Source organism: Chinchilla lanigera, unplaced genomic scaffold (assembly GCF_000276665.1).
Source record: "Chinchilla lanigera isolate Chin_1 unplaced genomic scaffold, ChiLan1.0 scaffold00075, whole genome shotgun sequence".
Classification (NCBI taxonomy): domain Eukaryota; kingdom Metazoa; phylum Chordata; class Mammalia; order Rodentia; family Chinchillidae; genus Chinchilla; species Chinchilla lanigera.
The window spans coordinates 10,629,240-10,656,303 of NW_004955476.1; the positions used below are offsets into that span (position 1 = coordinate 10,629,240).

The following is a 27,064-nucleotide window of genomic DNA, read 5'->3' on the forward strand; positions in this document are numbered from 1 at the left end:
TGACTCTTTATTTCTACCCCTCTAATACATGTGGCCTTTTTGGCCCCCTAGTACAGGGAGCTTCACAATGAAGTACATCCTCAGATCTTCTTTGTTTTTGAGAGAGGGTCCCCTTGCTAAGCCCAGCCCTAGGCTGGGCTCAAACTTGTGATCTTTCTGCCTCAGCCTCCCAAGGTGTGTGGCATATGGGTATCACCACCACTCCCAGCTCACATCTGGCATTTTTAAGTTCCTTTGCTTATCATTACTAAAACTATAAACATTGAGGGTAAAAATTTCAAGCCACACAAAAGGATATAAAGAGAAAACACAAAATTATCCTTATCACTTCTCCTCTCCAAAAGTTATCACGTTTGCAGTTTCTTGTGTAGTTCTAAGTGTGTGCCTATAAGTATACAAGGATATAAAAGATATATTTGCTTGTTTGTTTGTTTTTGGTCCCAGGAATTGAACTCACGACCTCACACTTGCAGGCAGGCGCTGTGCCGCTGAGCTATATCCCCAGCAAAAGATGTTTTTAAACTCCAACAAGACCACATCTCATCTCATTGTTCTGTAAGCCACATTTAAAAAAAAAATGTTCTGTATTGTGTGTGTGTACGTGTGTGTGTGTGTGCGTGTGTATCCATCTCATTTCAAAGGCTTCATGACATTCTGTTTAAGGAATTCCCAATTACATCCAGAATATCAATATGCAAATACCTAGTGATGCAAAGTTATGGCGACTCGCCTAATGAAAACCATTTTACAACCTGTAGCAGGAAGCTCTTCCTCTGTCCCATCGGAGTGGTGCACCTCAATGAAGCCCTATCCTGACTGCCTCCTTAGGGTGATGGAAATGTTTTTAAACAAGACACTGTCCCTTAATTTATAGTTACATGTAATACTAGGGTGACTTCTACATACCCAGTGGTGTATAGTTAATAGATGCTTAGTACTTTTGAATTACAATATCTATTTACACTGACAACATAACGTGTTTATAAGGCAGAGAAAGCAAAGTTTAGGGAAGAAAGGGAGAACATAGCAACATACCATAGGCTCTATTCTAGCAATACTTCTTTTGGGGGTGGAGATGGGATCCTCTATGTAGCCCAGGCTGACCTCAAGCACACAGTGATCCTCCTGCCTCAGCCTCCTAAGTGCTGCGATAACAGACATGTGCCACCACACCTGGCTATTCTACTGCTATAATATTACATGACCAAGAGCATCATGCTCTTAAAACACTGTCCTAGATAGGTCAATCATTTCCTCTTCTGACCTAAACCCTATCTAAAAGAAACTTCTTCCTTCAAGAATTCTGTTTCCGTTTTTTGGAAGCTTCCCACTTTTCACTCCAACTTGGGTCCACCGCTCTTGGTCTGCTTCACAAATCAGATTATCAATGCCAAGTAGGAGAGGGCCGGGCCTCTTGATGCAGGGGAGGAAAGACAATTGGGGGTTGCAGCAGCCTCTCTTCTGTGCCGAGTCTTGCACTTCCTGGATCCTACATGTTCCTCTTTCTTGGTTTACTCCCTGTGTTGGTTACTTTTCTCACTGCTGGGACAAAATACCTGACACTCAAAGTTAAGGAAGGAAAGATTTATTTAGCTCACAGTTTGTGGAGGTTTCAGTCCATAATCAGCTGGCTCCAAGGATGGCTGGCAGGGCACAGGGGCAAAAGTTTAAGGTGGCAGAAGACAGCAAAAGCAGCAATAGCAAAAGGTGGGGGGGAACAAGCCTCTTTTCCTCCCTTACACTGTAAGCAGGCCCCCCCTCCCCCAGGGCAGGTGCAGCGCTCACACCATCTTCCTGCCCTCCTCTTGCACAGGATGAGGAGGTACAAAGTTACGACCCTGCCCCCTGCTGAGTCACTTGGTTAAACTTCTAAACTTCTCAAGCTGACACAATGTACCAACCATTACACTCCCTTTCCAGGTAGGTCCAAGTCCTGACCTTCCTCTATAGGCAGGCTCTAGTTTCTCCTTTCCAGTGTTGCCACTGAGAAGTCTGAACACCATGTGTTACTGTCTCATTCCTAATTATTTACCTGTGAGCTGCTTCTTTCTGCAGTTACAGAATCATCTCTTTAATGTGTAGCACACAATTTCATAACCATACACATTGGTATTGGACAGGAGAAAGTCATATTTTCAGGCCTGGAAAAGCTTTTTGTATTCATTTTCCTCCCTCTTTCCTCGTGGACTAACCTCCTTGTGTTCTCTCGTTTTCTGTGTTCTCGTCTTTTGGTTCTGCTTTCTAGACTACCCCAACGTTATCTCCAACCTTTCCACTGCATTTTTAAGACTACTGATATATTTACTGTAAGAGCTGTCTCTTTTATTCTATGAGTGCTTCTTTGTGGAGTCCCAATTCTTGCTTTGTGGATTAATAAAATACTTTCTTTAAATATATTTTCTTATTTCTACATGGGTTTTTCATTACTTTATCTGTTTTCATACTGGGGGCTTTCTTCAAATGTCTGGCTAGCCATAGCTACCTGTACATATCTAAGACCTGGTATTAAAAGGCTGGCTGGAAGTTCTCTCTGATGGTGGATCTCATTATGGATTCTGGCTTACCTATTTCACTTGGGGCTTAATTGCACAAGCTATCAACTTTCCCCTTGAGCAGGTTAGCGTCCCTAGAAAGGGAATCTTGCATTTTTCTTCCTAGGAGCTATGTAAGCCACCCTATAAATGGGGGATCTCACCAACCAATATTTAGACTGCTCTGTTTTCAATATAATACTCCCAATCCTGTCCTGGTGAACTGGCTCTTCAAAAAGAGAAAATGTTTGAAAGCCTGTTTTAGTGTCTGCCATTTACCTTCATGTTAAATATTCCCATCAGGTCAGTTTCAAGCCCACATTCTTTCACAGCCAAGCCACAAGCTTCCTCAGTCTCCCGCGGCCAGCTCTCATCACTGCAAGCTGTCCCCGCACACCCTGCGCACCTCCCAGCCTCAGCGGGCTCTCAGACTCCCCACCATAGCCCCCGCCCCACCATCTTCAGCTAAGTAGGAGGGGCAGGGCCTCTTTGTGCAGGGTAGGGAAGACAATCAGGGTGGCAGTGGCCTCTTAGATAGAGCGCCCAGTTTGGGGCTTCCACTGCAAACCCTCCTTCTCGACCCACATGGTAGCAGTTCCTGACTCTGATAGTTTTATTTGTCTATTTGTTTTGTTGTGTTGTGCTGGGGATTGAACCTAGGATCTTAAGTATGTTAGGCAAGGGTTCTATCACTGAGCCACATCTCTAGCCACCATTTCTGCATGTTTGACTTATATTTCTATTTTAGTTTATGTGAAAAATAAATTACCCATTGTCCATCTGGTTCTCACTTTTAAAACTTTATTTTTATTATTTTCTCTCCCATTTCCTTGTCATTGTGGACTTATTAATGTCATTTTATAGCAGTTTCAGAAGGAGGCAGAAGTGGATGTGGGTCAGTCCCACAGCACTGTTTAACCAGAGCGTGGACCAGATCCTATCTAAACTGGGGAAGAGTGTAAGTGCACTCACCACTCACCATTCATTCCTTTAATACAACTTGATATGCCTCCATGTGTGCTGGGCACTATTTTATTGTCCTATGCTACATCGGTGACTATGTTGCTGTCCTCATGGAGTTTGTATTCTCCCAGTAAATTATTTGGTACTATTTGCAACTGAATTAACAAATCTGAACTCCATCTGTGAAAAAAAGGATATTGTGCAAGGTCAAAATAAAACCATCTGTTCATGCTTCAATCTACAAAAACCTGAGTAAACTCTGCTGGTTAAGACTTATTAAGGTTATACCTACAGGAATAAACTAAGTAAATTTTTATTCTTAATACTATGACTATAGGACGATAACTATGCTTGTAAATACGTTTAATTCACAGTAGAAAATGTTTTCTATTGTGAGAATTTAGGTCTCTGTGCTAAGATTTACTACTAAAAAGTAAGAGGACAGTGTGACTGCAGAGCAATGAAGAAACAGCTGGCCATGACCAAGAGTAATGACCCTTTCAGTACAGGCCGAATCAGAATGCTCCTCAAGAAAACTGCATTCCCGCGCAGCCCAACCCTTAGCAAGAGTCTGACACTCATATTTTGTTATGCTATATATCAGGGGCTCGCAGACACCAGTCTGCAGACAAGTGTTGATCCATAACAAGAGTTCCACTAGTCCGTGACAAAAAAATGTCAATATAAGGTCAACAGATGACTTTTCTTACAAAGAACTGTCCTTTATTATGAGATTATATCCTTAACATATTTTTGATGTTCTTTTATAAAATAATAGTGATGACAGATGGTATTTTAATGTCCTTACTTATCAAACTAAAGCAACAATCCTATTTTTGATGATACCTTGAAATACTACTATATGAAATGTAGTTTATATACTATCAAACAGCAGGTAATAACTGTGATAATTAAAGAGAAAGGCATCTGAAGTACCTGAGATATTGGTAGTCATAGTTAAAAAGAACGTAGGACCATATTTACAGCTATTGTTAACTCAAAGAAAAACATAACTATATATTCATGGCTACGTTAGGCTCTGTAAAATTCAATACATAAGCATTGCACTTAGAGCTCATGAGGAGGTAATTTAAAAGCTGTATGTAGTCTTAGTATGGCTGATCTAACCAAATCGAAAGCTCTCACATATCTAGGAAAAAATATCTTAATGATACAGTGTTGTAGACCTAGTGCTGGCTTAGAAATAGGACAAAAATCTAATGCCAGTTTGCCACTAATTATGAGTGAATAACATTGACTAATCCTTGAATAACATTGCTTGCACTTTCTAGGTCTCTATTTCACCATGAAATGGTTGGATTAGCCAATCTCTAATATATTGCTCACCCTAAAATATCTACGTTCCAACTCCTTTATGTGGATTAGCAGATGCTCTTTATGACAGCTACTAATAAAGAATTTGGATACATTATGTGTTTCTTTAGAGAGGGCTCTAAAAAAATTCTCTCTCTCTGTCTCTCTCATACATCTTTGTATTTTCCATGTAGTGCCTGGTTCTCTGCACAGGGGGAAATACATAGAGCAACCCAACAAATGTGCAGCCAACCTGCAGCAGCATCACAAAGGAGATCAGGCTGGATCCAGGGCATCAGAGGGTAGAACGGCCAGCAGCGAAGAACCAAGAGTAGGAGGCAACACACAAGACGATGCCAGAGCTGAGGCTCCAAGCCTCCCACGCGTGCTCCAGGTCCCATCAGACAACTTATACAACAAATTCAAAGATACACATTGAGGAAGCTGACACGGTCCCTACTGACGATGATGAACATAAATATCAAGGAAGCTGACACCGTCCCTACTGACGACGATGTACCAGTGAGGTCTAGGTGCTAGCAGTCCCTCCATGGGGCAGGAGGTTGTGCCTTTCATGAGAAATGGTCAGCTTTGTCCTGCTCCCCGGTACCAAGAACCTCTCAGAGATGCAGAAGTATCTTCCGTTGGCCACTCTACTGCACATGCCCCAGGTCCTCCTGAGTGGGACATTCCAGACCTTGGCCCACGGCACTTATGGCAGTTCCTGCCCCTCTTCTGGTCTCTGTGTTCCTTCATGTGGGCCAAGAACCACTGAGGCTCTGTCTTGTGCACCCTTCCAGGGCCATCTGGTGCTGGAACAAGCATACGGTACTTCGAGCCTTGCTCCTCAGTGTTCCTCCTTGACATTTTTAGGCCAGAATTTGGCATCATCTACCTGTTCTTCATAAGCTTCCAAACCTAAAAAACATGCCACGCTCCTCCATGTGAACTTCCCACATTTGGTCTACTGGCATCACCAGAGTGGACCTTCTCTGTACTACAGCATCCCATGCATCCATCCAAGGAACAGGGCAGCAGGCTCCACTTCCTGTGCCTCAGTCTTCCAAAGGATTTTCCCATAGACTCAGCTTCATCCCCCTCCATTAGCATCTCCGTCTTAACACTACACTCCCAAAATATCGGTGACCATCCTGTCTTCCCCTTCCCAACCACTTTTTATGTATACTGGTAAGAGGAAATGGGGTCACTGCAGTAACAATGCCAGTTCTGTTACACTCCCGTAAAGACAGAGCTGCCCCCAAACTTCTAAGAGCTAGCTAACTGCCCTTTTAAAATGTGGCTGACATTTTTACCTTCTAGTTTCAGTTTTAGACCTTGGCGACAATCCCAAGACAAAGAAAAACCCCCATTCAGTTGTCATAAAATGAAGTCAGATACTTGATAAAGCTTAATATTTAACTACCTACTTAAATATAAAAACAATGTTCATTACTTAAGACACTGATACTAAAATTTGATGAAAGAGTCTGTTACCTTACCCCTAAGCTTCTTTTTTTTTTTTTTTTTTATGCTGGGAATCAAACTTAGGACCTTGCCAGGGAGGCGCTTGTGCCACTGAGCTATATCCCAGGTCTCTCACCACTAAAATTCAAAATGACCTTGACAAAACTAGATGGAACAATACACCTATTCAGGGGACACTCATTAGACAAATATAATAAAACAATATGCATAAAACCTGATTGTTTTCTTTTAGCGCCTTCAATTCTGCTTCCATTTCAGTATTAGCTTGAATTTGTTGTTGAAGCAACTGCTGCATATGTTGAAAAGAAATGATGATATCCTTCAAAAATATATAAATATGGTGTATCAATTTTTAAAATGTTAATACAGTAGGATGTTTCTAAATTCATTTTTCATACATGTTTTCTAGTTTCTTAACCCATTATCTTTATAGTTTAATTTTAATATTTTATATTAAACTAATGGCACATTTTATAGTTTAATATCCAAAATAATCTCTGCTACATGATTTCCTACAAACACTATTCCCAACAATCACTTAAATATTAACTGTTCTTTAAATCCTAAGATTCAAAGATATTATTAAAGAACATGAAAAATTCAACACTAAAATAAACTTTTGTTGGCTTGCCACCCGCCAGATTCCAAATATATCTCTACTAAAATGTTATACAGGCTGTAATATAAAATGTTATAATGGACAAGATATCATGAAATACATAGAGGAAAAGCAGAAGAGAAAGAAAAATAGTTCTCTTTCACACAGTCTTTAAAAGACATGACAATTATAAACATCAAACAGATTAAAATGAGAAAATAATGTCCAAAAAAAGCATGCCCAATGTATAAATACACTTCAGTAATTACCTTTTAGGATACCACTAGTCTGAAAAAAGGAAAAAAATCCTCCATTTTTAAAAAACTATGTGTAAGTGACCAGCTAAAAATATACTTATGTCCACTCAATATCCTTTACTTACTACATGCCACACATTGACTTGGGTAGGCACGATTTCATTTATTATTTAATTTATTTATTTCCCACACTGTAGCTGATTTTTAAAAATAGTTACTGGATTCCAAAGTGTCTGACGATTGCTTACCTGTTTCTCTTCTTGAATACTGACAATCTCTTCATTAAGCTTCTTATTTAATTCCAATTCCTTAAAAATTTAAATAAAATCAAATTTGTTACATAAAATTTACCAAATTTTACAACTCAGTGGTCAATTTGAGTGCCATGACTTATTACTGCTCCACAGTACCCATGTTTATTTGTGGCTACAGTGAGCTGACAAAGATATAGGACCCAATAGAGAGTTAAAACTATGAATTTTCCATTGCTAATGGCAAAAATCAATTGTTAGAAGTAGATTCACCATACCTTGGCTTTTTACTACATATATTAAGTATGTAGTAATATATGTTCCTATGCATATTAACTCTATATTATGATAACTATGTATATTAGCTATATAACTAATATATATTTACTATGGTACTAAATTAATATTTTTACTGTACATTAAGGATACTAATTTACAAAGAAGGAACATTTTGTTATAATCCTGAAATTCCTGTAAATTTTAAAATATTTTAAAATATTAATTTTATAAACAAATTCATTTAAGTAAATACCATGTTGAGTCTTTCTTGAAGTTCTTCAAATTTCTGTTCTTTAATTGTCAGATTGATATTTTCTTCTCTCATCTTATATTCACATGTGACCTTGGACTTTATCAACTCTGAAGCTGCTTTTTTTAGTTCCTTAATATGAGAAACATAAACACAAGATTCACTGTAAATATTTCATAAAAGCAAGGAACTGTGCTGACAGTTTCAAAGCTCATCTGTTTTGTTTTTTGGAGACAGGGTCTTGCTATGTAGTTCAGGCTGACCCTGAAATCACTTGAGCCCAGGCTGGCCTCAAACTCACTGTGATCCTCCTGCCTCAGCCTTCTGAGTGCTGAGATTTCAGGCATGTACCACCACGCCTGACTCAAAGTCCATCTTTAAACACACCCACACACACCCACACACACATATGCATGCATGTATGCACAAACATGCACACAAGGCCAACTGCATGTGGGTAGAATGCATGACCTTGGAACTTAAGAGTGGACTAGCTAATAAGCCAGCAAACCAGAAGTAGGATGTTTTCATTTATTACTTATTCAATAAACGTCTGACATAAGATGATAATAAAGCATTCTAAATTCCCAAGTTCACTAGCATCTAAAAAAAATTACATAATTGCAATATAATGTGATGAGTGCTATATTGCAGGAATGTATAAGCATAAGGAAAGAAAGAGTTCAGTTGCACGCATCAAGAATCTCTTGCATGAAAATATGATATTTGAACTGAGCCTTTGAAGATAAGTTTGCAAAGAGGACAAAAAAGGAATAGACACCCAAGGCAAAATGTTCTGCATGCATAAAGGCATAGAAACATGAATGTATAGTATTTTTCAGGAAAACAGGAATAATATATGGCTGGAGCGAACATGTTTTCACATGGGAAGAAAGGCAATATTGGTATCTGTGGCTAGAAATATCTAGCAGGATTCAACAATTGAAAGCGGTATGTATCTTGTGGTTGTTGGGGATTTTTAACATGGACTGGCTTTGGGTTGTGCCCTGGAGTATGGTGGAGGACACTTCTGGGTGTGTCTCAGGGTCATGGAGGTGTGTCCTTGGGGTCCATGTCTGGCCCCTCACCCCTTCCTCCCTGGCTTTGTTCCCTTTGTGTGCTTCCCAGTTGCCATGAACTAAGCAGTTTTGTTCCACCACAAGGTTCTTGCCATGGAGCCAGCCAAACTGGACAAAAAGTTCTAAAACTGTGAGACAAGTAAGTTTTGGGTGTTGGGTATTGTATCCTAGTGGCAAAAAAACTAGTGCAGAAAATTGGTACCTGAGAAGTGAGGTCACTGTCATGACTAAACCTGACCACTTGGTTTAGAAGCCTTTGGAACTAATTTGCTTGAGAAGATTTGGAGATGCAAACTAGAGAAGCCAGAGAATGCTGTAAGCAGAGCCTGATAGGGGCTCTGGCTAGAGCTCATAAAACCAGAATGCTTACAGGAATGCAGACAGTAAAAGTCAGGCTCAGTAGGTTTCAGATGGGAACAGGGACTCCACTGGCAGTTGGACTAGCAGCCATGTATCTGACACTGTGGCAGAAAATTTGTCTGCATTTTGTCCTGAGACTTTGCAGGAGGCTTCATATTAAAGGTCGTGGATTAATTATGAAGTTCTTTTGGTTTCTTTTGTCACTGATTCACAATTTCATTGCACTATGGTCTGATAATATTCATGGGATAATTTCAATTCATTTGTGTTTACTTAAGCATGTTCTATGAGTTAGTATGTACTCTATTTTGGAGAACATCCCATGTACAGCTTAGAAGAGTGTATATTATGATATTGTAGGGTGGAACACTCTGTAGACATCTACTAAGTCCATTTGCTCATTTGGTTCAGTTCTAATATTCCATTGCTGATTTTTTGTCTAGTTGATCTGTCTTTTTGTGACAGTGGGTTATTTGGATCCCCAATAGATTTGTATTAGTGCTTATCTATTTTTCATGTCCATTAATATTGTTTTATATAGTTGAGTGTACTGGTATTTGTTGCATATATATTTATTATTGTTATCTCTTCCTCTTGGATGGTGCCCTTCACAAGGATGTAGTGACTTTATCTCTCTTAATCAGTGTTGGCTTGAAATTCACTTTGTCTGCAAATAGAATAGCCACCCTTGCTCTTTTCTGGGTTCCTGTCACATGGAATATTGATTTCCATCTTTTGACTTTCAGCCTATGAATTTCTTTTTTAATGAAATGTGGTTTTTGTATGCAGCATACTGTTTGATCTTGTTTCTTGATCCATTCTGCCAGTCTGGGTCTTTTGATTGGTGAATTGAGGCCATTAATGTTGATGGCTATAACTGGTATGTATTGTCATGTTATTTTCCTATTGTTGGTTCCTCTCCCCTCCCTTGTTTAACTGTTTGCCTTGCCTGGTGGATTCCTTCTGTTGGGGTTCACAGAGCTGTAGTCCTTGTTATCTCTTTCTAGAATTTCCTTCAAAACATTTTGGAGTGCTGGTTTGGTGGTCATAAATTTGCAGTGGATTAATTAATCTGGCAGAGAACACTATAAGACCCCTCAAAATTCAGGTTATGGCAATGGTTCTTCTGGCTTCTTTTAGTCAGATTTATAGTGACACTCAGGGGTAAAAGGTAACACAAAAAAAATTGAAAGACTTTAATTTTGGTCAAGAACCACATGTGAAGACCCAAAGAGGTGTAGTTGCTGGAGAGACTAGCACCATTAAAAAGAAATCAAGTATTTTGTTCAGGGACGAGAAGAAAGATGCCTCAAGGGCATCTTAGGAACTCGAGGGCATCCTAAGAATCAGCAAGACACCATTTATTCCAGGCTCAAGGGTGCAAAAGTGTAAACCTTTCATTTGAGAAAAAAGTCCCTGTGGCCCTTGCTCAAAAAAGGCCTCCTAAAGAATTACCTTCACAGGATTCATTTCACCATCCAAATACTCAGAGGTTGCTGCAGCCAAGGTACAAGGGGTCCTGGCTATTGCTCAAGCTAGTAGCAGATCTTGGCATTATCCATATGATGCAAGTTTTATCAGCATGCAGGTTGCAAGAATTGTGAGGTCATAGAGGCTTCCACCAATATTTCATAGGAAGGCCTGAAAAGCCAAGCAAGGAGCTCCTGCAAGGGCTGTGAGCGAAGCTGTGGGAATGAAGTTGAAGGTACAGTGGAAACCCCAGAAAGTCAGAGATGCCATGAATGTGGAACATTGGCCAAGAAAAGCTGTAGGCTGTGAGTGGACCCAGCCCAAGAGAGAAGCCACATGGGTTGCAACCAGCAAGGCCACAGGGATGGGGTACCCAAGCCCTTTGGAAGTTGTTTTATCATTATGTGCCTCAGATGCCAGACATGGAGCTACAGGACTTGATGTTTGTCCTTCTGGGTTTTTAGCCTTGTCTTGGCCCTTCTCTTCTATCCTCTTCTTCCTCCCTTTTAGAATGAGAATGTTTACCTTATGACACTGTACCTGGAGATGATGTACAGTGGTACCTTGGTTCATGAACTTAATTCATTCCACAGTTCTGGGGAAGACAGCTGCATAGGTTCATGTTGAGAAGATGGTCATGATCATGTTCATCATTTATGAACTCCGCAAATGAAGGCAAAATGCTTCTATTTGTGAACTGACTCGTTCACAAACAGATGCATTTGTGAATTGAGATATTACTTTAACTTTTTTTTTTTTTTTTTTTTTTTTTTCGTTATTAACAATTAACAGTTTTCCTTGAGTCTCAAAAGGGGCTTTCTGGGGATGTAGCTCAGCAGCACAAGTGCCTGCCTGGCAAGTGCAAGGTCCTGAATTCAATTCCTGGTACACCCCCGCCAAAAAAAAAAAACCAAACAAACAAACAAACAAAAAAATCAAAAGGGGGTTTCCCTTTGACTTTTGAAAAATACTGGAAATGTTGAGACTTTGGGAAGGGATTGTTGTGTTTCTAGTTATATTCAGCAAAGCTGTGTTATGTTAGGTAGAAGTAGAAGCTGAGTATTATCTTTATTGGGAGATTAAGAATGGTTTAAAAACATTTGTTTGTGTTACAAAGTGACAAGGGGTGGGACGCGTCAATGTGGACTGGCTTTGGGATCTGTCCCAGGGATTGGTGGAGCACACTTCTGGGTGTGTCTGGCTGGGTCATGGAGGTGTGACATTGGGGCCTGTGTCTGGTCCTTCAACTCTTCCTCTCCGGCACTGTTTCCCTGCTCTGCTTTCCACCTGCCATGAACTAAATGACTCTGCTCCACCACATCCTTCACCATAATGTTCTTGCCTTGAAGCCAGCTGACCTTGAACTCTCTGAAACTGTAAGCCAAATTAAATCTCTCCTCCTTTAACCAACTATTTGAATACAAGATGACCAAAAATTGCATATTTTTCATTAATTTTTGTAAGATAACGTAACAGAAAATATTAAAATGACAATTTTATCAAATTTATTCAGCTGGACATGGTAGCACGTGCCTGTAATCCTACCACTCAGGAGGATCACTGTGAATTCGCGGCCAGCCTAGGCTACATAAGCAAGTTCGAGGCCAGCCTGTACTACAACCAGGCTGTCTAAAAAAATATTATTCAGTAATTTTTCTGTGTAGGGTATATCTTAAAACATTCAATACACAATACAACATTACAATCTGGACAGCAGTATGTAGTCTCTTTCTGAATTCCTTTTGCATTATTGTCTTTCTTTGAACAACACACTTCACACTGTTGTATTGATCTTCTCTCTTTTCTGTGGGTAGTATAATTTCAATAAAATGTCTACTCATGAAATGTAATAGTGAAAATGTTGATGATGGACATCCTGGTTAGTGTTTTGCTATTCCTCATGTTTCAATTATTAGGTCTATTCGACATAATCTACATTGTAAATGATTTTTTGAACTCCCTTGTTTTGAATAAATAACAAGCAAGTTCCATACTGTTTGGTCCAGAAGGTGCACAAATATTATATAATAATATTTTTCTTTGCTTTTTGATTACAGGATAGCTTGTTAGATAATATGATGTTAATCAACTCTGTCAATACCACCCATAGAATTATTATAATCAGGGGCTGGGGATTTAGCTCAGTGGCAAAAGTGCCTGCCTGGCAAGCGCAAGGTCGTGAGTTCGGTTCCCGGTACCGGAGAAAAAAAAAAAAAAAAGAATTATTATAATCATTGATCACTATTGGAATTTTTTTTGATTTTGTGTCTTCTTTCAAGTTCTATCACTTCTGTATTATGAGTTATTTTGGGGGGGGGGCGGGTACCAGGAATCGAACTCAGGACCTTGCATGTGCCAGGCAGGTACTTATGTTGTTGAGCTATATCCCCTGCCCCCACTTCTGTGTTATGAACAGATGATGATAAGGAGATGTCTTTTTGTCTTTCAATTTCATAACACAGACTTTTCCTCTCTGATATGCTAACGTTTCTCCCTTTTTCAGTTTTTTCTTTTGTGGATCTTTTGGCACTTCCCCCTATTCTGTCTGTGTGCTAAATGTGTCCATTTTGTATTGTAAAAGAATATCACTGAGTTCTGAGGAAGTATAAAAAGTATATTGAATGTACTTATGGTAAGAGTTTTATGGACTGTATTACAAAATTACAGGTTATTTTTCACAACTAAAATAAACATGAATTAGTAAAAGAAAATAACCAGAGCTTATTATTAGGTTTCACTAGACACAAACATCAAAGGCAAATACAATGTTCTAAATAAAAAGTATGCAAAAATAGTTGATATAAAATCAATAAACAGACGTACAAGGTATCTCATGCAAACAAGAATCACTGGTTGAAATAACACCTGCCCATGCAACACTTGGGATAGTCAGCACACAAACAAATGTGTTGCCCAAGTGATGCTCCGGGTAAACCGTTAAGTTGGGGGTGTCACATACTATGTTCCTCCCAGCAATAAAAACTTAATTCATATTTAAAGCTAAAGAGCTTTAATTTTATCCTAGAGACAATGGGGAATTAACCACTGAAGGATTTAGTAGCAGAATGACTTAAGATGTGCATTTTAGAAAAATAACTGTCAACTGTATGTCTATTCAGGTGAGCAGATATCAATCAAACATATTAAAATTCTGACATATCAACTTCTGAATTAGTGTGCTACCGATCATACAGTTGTCCGTGTATATGGATTCTATTAAGTGCTCAGGGATCTGATTTTTTACAGTCTTGTCTGTATAGCATCTAAGCTTCCTTTGTATTTTGGAAGAACTCTCCTTATAAGAGCTCACCTCACACTAGAGAAGCCAAACTGTGAGATCATTGCTTTGTAAGCATAAGGCCAGACTGCTAATCAGATTCGCCTGCCTGCACATTGTATCAGACTTTAGTATTACAAAGAACAAGAATGATTGCAAATCCCTCTGTTGTAGACAGCAAAGGCCATGATAGTAACTCCCAGCTTCTTCGGGCAATAGTGAAACCCCTGCACTAGTGGCACCAGTGCCTACTAGTGCCAGCCAGATGTTGCGAGCTGGAGTACACAGCAGCCAGCTACAGACCTGGCCTCATGCTGTGGTCTTGGACAGGCATAGCCTCCCTTGTCCCAGTCATTTTTCAAGCCTGTGTCATTAACATTCTTCTAGTACATTCCTTTGCTGCCTGAGCTTGCAATGAAGAATCCTGACTAACATACTTCAATTTGTAAAGGTTTTAAGACTTACATAAGCAATAAACTCTCTGCTAGCAGAAAAAGCTGATAGGATAGAATGGTAAGATTACAGAAAATTTTTATTTTTTTCACTCAGCTGATTAGTATTTTCTGTTTTTTCTAAAACAAATATTTTTCTACATACAAATTTTTATTTAATTCTCTAAATGGCATTTAAAGCTATGAGAACAAGTTATTAGAAGACAGAAAATGACAAGTGACTGAGTCCTGAGGACTGCAGCATTCACAGGTTGGAGAAGACTGAGAAGTACAGTGCAGTCAGCCGAGGTTGGAGGAAGCCCAAGAGTACGGTGTGAAGGAAAGTGAAACAGGAGCATCAGGACACAGGGCTGCTGATACCTCAGCATTCTACGTGTTACACAGCCTCAGCCACCTGGACAAAAACCCACCCAGTAATATCTTAGCCCCAGCTCAGATCCAGAAAAAAGAACTCAGTGGTCTTAGCTGACACACCGCCTTGGGTATAGGTATTACAATAAAGGACTGCTGAAGCAGTGAAGAGGATCAAGAGATACAGCTCTATTCTCAGAAAAGCGAGCAACTCAACATCGTATAAAAATAGCAGTCAGCATGCATTAAAGTACTGAAAGAAATCTGGAGGAAGGAGACAGGTCTTGAGGATAAGCAATAGGCTGAGTATCCGTCTTCTCTCTTCTGACTCACTTCCCATCCTCTCTCCACACTGCCTTGTGCCCTGTGTGGCTGATCTCTGGTTATAGCAAATCTTCTCTGCCCTCTGGCTCCTAGGTAATTTGTGGGAGGCACCCATAGACTAGGAAGAGAAGGAAACAGGATTCTTCGCAGTTGCTTCCCCACTTGACCACAATCTGGCAAAGGTATTCTATCTTTACCAAGTCTCAGCTCTGATCTGTGGCTTTCTTCTCTGCCTAAGCGACAGTTATCTCCACCTAGCATCGGCTTAATTCCCTCTTTAAGGGGTAGGTGTGGTAATCATTCCCCCACCACTTTTATCCCTTGGGTATTTCATCATCCCCATGTTGGTTTCTTTTGACTTTTCCCCCAATTATGTAAATAACTTTTCCTTACACTTTTCTCAGTTACCAATTCCAATGTGCCACCTCTTTCCTGCCTCAATTCTGTTTAATACAACTAAATTGAGAGAAGGCATTTCAAGGTTTCCAGGAGGAAAGCAAAAAGGCAGGGAGAACTATGAATAATACTAAATTAAAATGGAAGATGTTGTAAGAAGTAGCAGGAAATGATGCTGAAAGGTAGAATGGGCCAAACCATGGAGGCTCTGGAAAGCCAGGGAAAGAAGTCTGGGACTGATTTGGCAGGCAAAGGAGAACTACTCAATCTAGCACTCCTTCTGCATATGCCAAGTACCTACTGTGTTCCAGGTGCATGGAAGCAATACATAAAACCAGTATCTCAGTAAAGTTAGTTTGTGAAAAAGAATGAATGAAATCTGGCTACTATGTTAATCCAGGCATGAGATGATGTGTCTATAATATTGAAAATGGAGGATGGAAAATATGACACATTCTACAGAAATATATAATAGACTGAAAAAAGAGAATGAAGAAAAAAGATAATTCAAAGATATTTCAGAGTGTTTAGGTAATGCTAGAGGAAATGAAAAGGCAGACCGTGCAATGTGAAGACCAAAAGGTAAAAATGGAAAGTTCCCTTCACTGAAATGATGAAATATTTGTTCTTATTTAAGACCACACAGACAGAGAAAGTTCTGAGACAGGCACTCAAGAAAGCCTAAAGAGAGCTGCAATGCAGCTCAGTGTCAGGGTCCTCACCCAGCAGGCACAAGGCCCTGAAATCTGTCCTTGGTACCCATCACCACTAAGAAAAACCAACAAAACACAAATCATTAAGCCCGAGTAATAGGCTGTCACTATTCTATTTTTTAAATTATAAAAGCAGCCCATGAAGAATTCCCAGATGACGTTTCAGGGCACCAGGGATGACTCACTTTCCAGTGCGCGAGATGGTTTCTTTGGGCAAAGAGAGCTGTAGGAGTTTTTTGCGGGTTGGAGGATGGGGAGTGAAGAAGGCAGTACGTGACTGGCCACAAGTCAGAGCTAAAGACACAGAGGAGACAACCTACAGGCAGGTGAAGATATGGAACTGAGGAGCTTACAAGTGATGCATACCTCTAGTCCCAGCTACTTGGGAGGCTAAGGCAGGAGAAGGGTTTGAGCCCAGGAGTTTGAGGCAGTTCAAGCAAAAAAGCAAAGCTGTGTGTGTGTGTGTGTGTGTGTGTGTAGAAATCAGAGGCAGAATATGAAATATATATATGTGACACCCACATGAACTGAATGGTTGAATTAGAGAATACTGGGTATCCTCATTGAAAGAAAAACTACGAAAAGAGAACAGACACTGTAGGGTAGACTTTTGGAGAAATGAGAAAAACAGTCAGGGAGTGAGAGGAATTTGTCGGGATACCTGAAGACCAGAAGAATACCTGGTCCACTTTTACACAGATGTCATAAAACTAATTATATGATTTAAACCTCCTTTATGTTTCCATTTTAAATCTTGAAATCTATCATTTTGTACAAAATTCAATATTCTATAAAAACACAATGTCAAAATACCAGTTAAGACACTCTGGGTACAAGTACCAGAAAACCATAACTAAACCACTAAATGAGGAAATTTACTCTCACACAGCAGGGAGCCCACAGCTGGCAGGCCATGGTATTGGCTGATTTGGGCACTCCGTGTAGGTCACCAAAGACTAATAATTTTAACTGGTCCATTTTCCATTTGTGGGACTCTTCTTCCTTGGACCAGTAACAAGAAGCCAATCCAAGTGTCACACAGTCACTGTCTCATCCCAGGATTCTTTTTAAAGAGAAAGCAGAAAGTTTCCTTGAACTATGTATTGTTTGTTCGAAGTGGCTAAGGATGAATTCTTTTTTTATCAGTATATTTTAAAAGTACATAATGTTTACATTTCCTGTGGGAAATTGTTATGTGTACATAATATGTCTTAATTCCCTTTGTTCATCCTCTTTCCCTTCCCTGCACACTCATGCTTGAACCAAACAGTGCCATGAAGAGAAGAATGATATTATTTGGCTTAGATTATCTGAGATAGAAGGGTATTACAAAAGCTGCACTATGTCCATTACAAGAAGAGTTTCAGCAAACCGTAAAGGTTACAAGTTATTTAGAATATTACTAATTACAAACATGCACAAAAAGTGAGGGTAAGTGGAGGGTCATTTTTGTGAATTGCTTGACAATGAATCCCTTTGGATCTACCCTCTTTGGGTCTTTGGGTCTACTCTTTGTGTTTCATTTCCCTACCCACAAAAATAATAAGTGGATCTAGTTAACAGTCTTCAAATTGTGCTCTGAGAGGTCTTGGCAGCTCCACACAGCCCCTCCAGAGCTGCTGATAAAGAAGGAGGGCCACATAGAGCATACCTTCCAAAATGCAAAAGAATTGAAATTGTCCCGTGCATATTATCTGACCACAGTGCAATGAAATTGGAAATTAACAACAAAAGGAACTCCAAAAACTCCATAAACACTTGGAAATTAAACAACGACCTCCTGAACAACCAACGGGTCACAAAAGAAATTCAAGAGGAAATTAAAAAATACCTACCAAAAAATGAAAATGTAAATACAACTTACCAGAATCTATGGGATGTAATGAAAGCAGTCTTCAGAGGGAAATTTATAGCAGTGAATTCACACATAAGGAAAACAGAAAGAGATCAAATAAGTAGTCTAATGCTACATCCTAAACTTTTAGAAAAAGAAGAACAAGTCAGGCCCAAAGACCAAAGAAGGGCGGAGATTATAAAGATTAGGGCAGAAATTAATGCAATGGAGAGAGACAAAGAAAACCCTCTAAAAAATAAATGAATCAAAGAGCTGGTTCTTTGAAAGAATAAATAAAATTGATAAACCCCTAGCCAACCTTATCAAGCAAAGGAAAGAAAGAACTCAGCTTCATGCAATAAGGAATGAAAAGGATGAAATTACTACAGATTCCACAGAAATTCAGAAGATCATTAATACCTACTTTGAAAATCTTTACTCCCATAGGATAGAAAACTCAGAAGAAATGGACAGATTCCTAGATATGTATGAATTACCAAGGTTGAGTCAAGAAGATATCAAATTCCTGAACAACCCAATATCAACTCATTAGATTGAAAAAGTGATTAAAAACCTACCAACAAAAAAAGCCCAGGCCCTGATGGATTCACAGCAGAAGTTTAGAAGAAATTCAGAGAAGATTTAATACCAACCCTCCTCAAACTCTTCAATGAAATTGAAAAGGAAGCAATTCTCCCTAACTCATTTCTGGAGGCAAGCATAATACTAATACCAAAACCAGAGAAAGACCCAACCAAGAAAGAGAACTACAGACCAACCTCCCTAATGAATATAGATGCAAAGATACTCAATAAGATCCTAGCAAATAAAACGCAGCAAATTATCAAGAAAATCATACATCACAACCAAGTTGGATTCATTCCAGGAATGCAAGGTTGGTTCAATATTCACAAATCTATAAATGTTATATGCCATATCAATGGAGCCAAACACAAAAACCACATCATCATCTCAGTAGATGCATAAAAAGCTTTCGACAAGGTCCAACATGCATTTATGATTAAAACTCTACAGAAAATAGGAAGAGATGGTCTTTACCTTAACCTGACCAAAGCCATCTATGACAATCCAACAGCCAACATCATTCTAAATGGACAAAAACTGAAAGGTTTTACTTTAAAATCAGGAACAAGACAAGGATGTCCGCTGTCACCACTCCTGTTCAATATAGTTCTGGAACCACTAGCCAGAGCAATCAGACAGGAGAGAGAAATAAAAGGAATAAGGATAGGAAAGGAAGAAGTAAAACTATCACTATTTACAGATGACATGATACTTTACATGGAAGACCCCGAAAACTCCACAAGAAGATTCCTTGAATTAATCAACAAATTCAGCAGTGTAGCTGCATACAAAGTCAACACCCCAAAATTGATAGCATTCCTATACACAACAACAAACAGACAGAGAGAAATTAAGGAAACCATACCTTTCACAATAACATCCAAGAAATTGAAATATTTAGGAATCAATCTAACAAAAGAAGTAAAAGATCTCTTCAGTGAAAACTACAGTACTCTGAAAAAAGAGATCAAAGATTTCAGTAAATGGAAAAATATTTCTTGCTCATGGATAGGAAGAACCAACAATGTGAAAATGGCCATACTCCGAAAACTGCTGTACAGATTCAATGTAATTCCCATTAAACTACCATTAGCATACCTCACAGATCTCGAGAAAACATGCCTTAAATTCATCTGGAACCAGAAGAGACCCAGAATAGCAAAAGCAATCCTGGGCAACAAGGATAAGTCAGGTGGAATCACAATCCCTGGCCTGAAATTATGCTACAAAGCTAATGTCATAAAGTCAACCTGGTACTGGCTAAAAAGCAGACTTGAGGATCAATGGAACAGACTGGAAGAAACAGCCACAATCACAAACACACTCAGCCACCTCATCTTTGATAAAGGGGCCAAACAAACTTACTGGAAGAACGATAGCCTCTTTAATAAATGGTGCTGGAAACACTGGCTTGCCACCTGCCAAAGACCAAAAATAGACCCAAGTCTATCACCATGCACCAAACTCAAGTCAAAATGGTTCACAGATCTCAATATTAAAACAGAAACACTAAATCTATTGGAAGAGAAAGTAAAAACCTTGAAGACATAGGAGCAGGCAGAGAGTTCATGAACAAAAACCAAACTGCACGTAAAACACTTGAAAGAATCAACAACTGCGATCTCATTCTACCGAAGTTTCTGCACATCTAAAGAAATCACCAGCAGAGTAAAAAGAAAACCCACAGACTTGGAAAAAATTTTAGCTGACTGTCCCTCAGACAAAGGGCTTCTATCTAAAACATATAAAGAATTAAAAAATATCAGCCCCCCCAAATTCAAACACCCAATCCAAAAATGGGCAGCTGAGATGAATACACACTTCTCAGATCATGAAATACAACTGGTAAACAAATACATGAGAAAATGTTCAACATCATTAGTCATTCAGGAAATGCAAAATTAAAACAACACTGAGATTCCCACCTTACCCCAGTAAGAATGGCTAGCATTAAGAAATCAACCAATAACAAATGCTGGTGAGGCTATGGAGAAACAGGAACCCTTCTCCACTGCTGGTGGGAATGCAGACTGGTGAAACCACTGTGGAAATCAGTTTGGAGATTTTTCAGAAAACTAGGTCTAGAGGTCCCATTCAACCCAGCTATTCCCCTTCTGGGTATTTCCCCAGATCTAAAAACATCATATCACAGCGATATATGTGCACCTATGTTCATAGCAGCACAAGTTGTAATTGCTAAATTGTGGAAGCAAACCAAATGTCCATCCACTGAGGATTGGATAAGAAAATTGTGATACTTTTATATAATGGAATATTACTCAGCTATAAAGAAAAACTCGAGGCCTTTATAGGTAAATGGTCACAACTAGAGACCATCATCATAAGTGAAATAAATCAGACCTGCATGTGCAAGCACCACATTGTCTCACTAGTGTAAAACCTGAAAGAGGTAATTTAAACTAGGAGGTATGACAGACATTGTGAAATGATAGGAAAGCACTCAAAGGTAAAGGGCAACTGAGATGTGGGAAAACAGAAGGGAAAGGAGAAATTTTGCATGTATGTATATACAGGATAGTTAACATAGTTGTTCTACTGTCCTCTACTTCTTTGTTGAAAGAAACTGTCAATAAGTCCTTGATTGATCAATATTGCAAGTCTCTGCTTTCATGAGAAACTACTCTGAAGATATCAATATGTAATACAAGCATTGTTAATTTCCTACCACCTTGTTTGTAACTCTGTATTGTCTGTACTGTCCTTTTGCTATTTTGTGAAAGGCTGTCTGTTAACGTTTTCCTCCTTTTATTTTTAAAATTAAAAAAAAAAAAAAGGAGGGCCAGCAAGCTTAGCTCCTCCAACTGTCCCTTCAAGTGCAGCAGCTGTACATTGATTTGCTGCAAAATTCAGCTTCCTAGGTCTCTTCTGGTCCCACATGAATTTTAGGATTTTTTTTCTCTAATTCTGTGAGATATGCTGTTGGAATTTTGATAGGAATTGCACTAAATCTATATAACAACTTTGAAAGTATGACTATTTTCACTATGTTGGTTCTTCCTACCCAAGAGCAAGGGATATTTTTCCATTTTCTGATATCCTCTTTAATCTCCTTTTTCAGAGTACTGCAGTTTTGAATGTAGAGGTATTTCACTTCCTGTGTTAGATTAATTCCTAGGTATTTCATTCTTGGGGTGCTACTGTGAAAGATATTTCTCTCATTTCTCTCTCCATGACTTTGTTATTCGTTTACAGGAATGCTATTAATTTTTGAGGGGTGACTTTGTATCTAGCTATGCTACTGAATTTGGTTACTAAATTTAGAAGTCTTTTGGTGGAGTTTTTGGGGGTCTTCTATGTAGAGTATCATGTCATCTGTGAATAATGATAATTTAACTTCTTCCTTTCCTATCATTATTCCTTTTATTTCTTTCTCTTGTCTAATTTCTCTAGCTAAAGCTTCCAAAACTATATTCAATAAGAGTGGTGACAGTGGACATCCTTACCTTACTCTTGATTTTAGAGTGAAAGCTTTCATCAGATTTTGTCCATTTAGTATGATGTTGGCTGTTGCTTTATCATAGATGACTTTTATCAGACAGAGATAAAGACCATCTATTCCAATTTCCTGTAGGGTTTTTATCATGAATGGGTGCTGGACTTTGTCAAAAGCTTTTTCTGCATCTATTGAGATGATCATATGGTTTTTCTCCTTGTCTCTGTTAATATTGTGTATTACATTTATTGATTTACCATGTTGAACTATCCTCACATCCCTGGGATGAATCCCACCTTGTCATGGTGTGTAATCTTCTTGATAATTTGCTGCATTCTGATTGCCAGTATCTTATTGAGGATTTTTGCATTTATGTTCATTAGGGAGACTGGCCTGTAGTTCCCTTTCTTAGTTGGGTCCTTCTCTGGTTTTGGCATCAGAGTAATGCTTACTTTCAGAAATGAATTTGGGAGTACTGCTTCCCTTTAAATTTCATGGCAGAGTTTGAGAGGTAGTTGTATCAGGTCTTCTCTAAATTTCTTGTAGAATTTAGCAGTGAATCCATCAGGGCCTGGGCTTTTCTTTCTTGGTAAATTTTTAATTACATTTTCAATTTCATTGATTGATATTGGTTTATTTAGGATTTTATAACTTCTTGATTCAGCTCTGGTAATTCATATGTATCTAGGAATCTGTTCATTTCTTCTGCATTTTCCACTTTATTAGAGTACACATTCTTGAGGTAGATACAGATGATCTTCTGGACTTCTGCAAGGTCTGTTATGATTATACCCTTTTCATTCCTAATTGTGTGGATTTGAGTCTTTCCTGTTTTGATAAGGTTGGCTAAGGGTTTGTCTATATTATTTAATCTTTCAAAGAATCAACTCTTTGCTTCACTCATTCTTTCTACTGATTTTAGTCTCCATTGCATTAATTTCTGCTCTGATCTTTTAATTTCTTCCTCTGTATGTGCACTGGGTTCAGCCTGCTTTGTTTTTCTAGAAGCTTGAGGTTAAACAGTAAGTTATTTATTTGCTGTCATTCTGTTTTCCTGATATGGGTATTCACTGCTATAATTTCCCTCATAGAACTGTTTTTATTGTGTCCCATAAGTTCTGGTATGTTGTACTGTCATTATTACTTAATTGTAGAAACTGTCTAATTTCTCCTTTATCTGTGACCCATTGGTTGTTCAGGAGGATCTTATGTAATTTCCAGGTCTTTATGAAGTTCTTGTGATTTCTTTTGCCACTGACTTCCAATTTCATTGCACTATGGCCTGATGATATACATGGGGTAACTTTAATTCATTTGCATTTACTTAAGTATGTTCTATGAGCTAGTATGTGCTCTATTTTGGAGAACATCCCATGTGCAGCTATGTGTATCTTGATGTTGTAGGGGTGGAACACTCTATAGATATCTACTAAGTCCATTTGTTCAAAAGTTTGGTCCAGTTCTAATATTTCATTGTTGATTTTTTTGTCTAGTTGATCTGTCTTTTTGAGACAGTAGAGTATTGAGATCCCCCAATACAATTGTATTAGTGCTTATTTGATGTTTCATGTCCATTAATATTTGATTTATATAGTTGGGTGCATTGGTATTTGGTGTATATATATTTATTATCTCTTCCTCTTGGATGGTTCCCTTCCCAAGGATGTAGTGACCTTCTTTGTCTCTCTTAATTAGTCTTGGCTTGAAATTCACTTTGTCTGCAAATAGAATAGCTACCCCTGCTTCTTTCTGGGTTCCTGTCACATGGAATATTGATTTCCATCTTTTGACTTTCAGTCTATGAATTTCTTTTTGAATTAAATGTGTTTTTCATATGCAGCATATTGTTGGATCTTGTTTTTTGATTCATCCTGCCAGTCTGTTTCTTTTGATTGGTGAACTGAGACCATTAACATTGATGGTTATAACTGGTATGTCCTGACTTATCATGTTATAATTCCTGTTGTTGGCTCCCCTCTTGCTCCTCTTCTGTTTGTTTGCCTTTCCTGGTAGATCCCTTCTGGTGGGGTTCATGGAGTTGTAGTCCTTGTTATTACTTTCTAAAAGGTCCTTAAGAACATTTTGGAATGCTGGTTTAAGTGTTCATGAATTCCCTCAAGTGTTCTTTTTCATGAAGTATCTTATTTCTCCATCAATTTTGAAAGGTAGTTTTGTGGGGTACATCAATCTGGGTTGGAGGTTGTCTTTTAAGGCCTGAAATACTTCACTCCAGCTTCTCCTTGACTTCAGGGTTTGTGTTGAGAGGTCAGCTGTGATTCTTTTATATAGGTGATTTGTTTCTTTTCTCTAGCAGCTTTTAATAGTCCATTCTTGTGTTCAATTCCTGGCATCTTGATTGTGATGTGCCTGGCTATAGATTTTTTTGTACATGGCTAATTATAGTTCTCTATGCCCCACTTATCTGTATCTGTATGTCAAATTCTTTTTCCCTTTCAGGGGTTTCCTGCCATGACATCTCTGAATAGGTTTTTTATATCATTTATGTTATCTCCTGCTTTTTCATCGACTCCAGTCAATCTTATGTTATTCTTCTTTGCACAATCTAGCAGCTGCTGGACTGATTTCTCTTGGTGACTTGCTATTTTTAAGAAAATTTCTTCTGTAAGTACTGTGCACTAACTGATTGTGCCACTGTGATATATGTGCACCCATGTTTATAGCTGCTCAATTTGTAATAGCTAAATCATGGAAGCAACCCAAATGACCATCAGCTGAGGAATGGATACAAAAGATGTGGTATTTTTACATAATGGAATATTATTCAGCTATAAAGAAAGATAAACTTGCGGCTTTCATAGGTAAATGGATGCAACTACAGTCCATATTCATAAGTGAAATCAATCGGACCCACATGTGTAAATATTGTATTGTCTCACTAGTGTAGGAATCTGAAAGAGTGAATAAAATTTGAAGGGTATAATATTGTGAAAGAGAAAGAAACTGCTCAAAGGGAGGGAACAACTGAGATAAGGGAAAAGAAAAAAAGAAAGAAGGGGGAAGTTATACACACACACGCATACACAGGATAACTGAGTCGTACTACTGACCTCCATTGCTTTATTGAAAGGAATAGCTAATGTTTAATTGTTTGATCAATCTTACATGCCTATATCTGTTTAACTCAGTAACCAATTTGAAGATAACAATATGTAATACAATAACTATTGTTAATTTCCTATCACCTTGTCTGAAACTCTGTATTGCTTCTATTGTTTGGGTGTTGTTTTGTTTATGTCTGTTTATTAATGTGTTTTCATTCTTTATTTTTAAAAATTAAAAAAAAGTTTTCATGATAGCTGACTGCAAGCTTGTCTTCTATATCTGAGATTCTGTCCTGACATTGGCTCATTCTGCTGTGGATACTTTCAATGGACTTTTTAGTTTCCTGGAAATCTGCTTGAGTCTGTTTTATGGATTCCATTTCTTTCCTATGTTGAGCTTTTATAGTTTCAATCATTTTCCTAAGCTCTTTTTTTTTGAAAATCTGTATCTGCTCTGGAATCACTAAGAATTTTTTTCATTGAATAACTAAACATGTGGTCACCATCTGTTATGGTTTGTGTCTAGGTATCTCCCCAGGGCCTCATGTGGTTATAGGGGTGGCTTTTTGGAGGCAGCTAAACCTAGAGTTTCTGGTTGGGGGGTGCTTTTTAGAGGCCACTGAATCTAGAGTTTGTGATTAGTTTATTGTCAAGTGCTGGGATGGGGGCTGTGAGTGCTTTACCCACCCTAGTGTGGGTAGCCTGCATACAATACAAGGTAGGAAAAGAGGCTTGCTCCCCCTCTTTTGCTCTTGTTCCTTTTGCTGTCTTCTGCCATCTTGAGCTGCTGCCCCTTTGCTACATGCCACCCTGCCTTGTAGCCAACAGATTATGGACCAAAACCTCTATAAACTGTGAACTAAATAAACTTTTCCCTCTTTAATTTTGGGCATCAGCTATTTTGTCCCAGCAACAAGAGAAAAGTGACTAAGATACCATCTCAGTATTTATCTGAGAAATTATTTCTGATTTGATTTTTTTCTAGAGCCTCATTCATTTGCTTTGTTGTTACCACTTCAGAGAAGTCAAGCAGGTGGCTTTCAAATCGTCCCCCTTCATTGCCCCCTGGGTTTGCCTTTGGTGAACTAGATGTCTGGGGTTGCATCTTGTTTAAGTGTCTTCTCATTTTCCATTTTTTTAAGTTTAACTCCTGGGTTGATGCTTATAAATTGCCTATGGTGAGTTGCTTTATTGCTAGTATTTAGAACACTTAGGAAATGACTACTTCTCAGAGATGTTTTCCAGGTGTAGCTGGTTTTGGGGTTTTGAATCTTTCACAAGATCCTACTTCTTCAATTTACTGGGGATGAGTTAATGCCTGCTTGGTCCAGCCCGTGGTTCTTTGGTGTTGGCACACAATATTTTCTATGGCCTTGAGGCACTCTCATTGGTCGTATACCAGGAAGAACAGCTAGTTAGAACCATTATGTCACTTTAGCTAAAGTGGTACAATCAGCAATAACAATAGCATCAAACACAGCCACCAGCTAGTAAAGTCCTTCATGTCCACTGCTCCCCTCCATTGCTGTGTCTCTCCATGGAGGCCTCTGGTGTTGCCAGTAGTCACCATGTGTCCACAGGTTTGAACCACTCCTCCCACGCAGCGAATCCCAACTCAGGGAGAAGGCTCCACCAGCTACCTGCTTCTTCTTTGTTGAAGTTTCTCTCTTCACTCTCCCTGTGGGCTTCAATTCTCACTTCAAATCCTTCCTGGGTCCAGGGGACCCACTTCCCTCCTTCATCTCTTCCTTGTGTTGCTATATTCCAGTGAAACAGACC

The 27,064-nt window shown here is 38.8% G+C and overlaps 1 protein-coding gene across 1 annotated transcript in view; it reads right to left on the minus strand.

The window, feature by feature from the left end:
• Positions 1–27,064, minus strand: part of Ccdc73 (coiled-coil domain containing 73) — a gene marked incomplete at its 5' end in the record, with an annotated part of 113,814 nt that overhangs the window by 16,710 nt on the left and 70,040 nt on the right. The window contains 3 exon segments of the mRNA XM_013502982.1: positions 6,508–6,612; positions 7,397–7,456; positions 7,932–8,060. Coding sequence (XP_013358436.1) covers positions 6,508–6,612; positions 7,397–7,456; positions 7,932–8,060 — 294 coding nt within the window.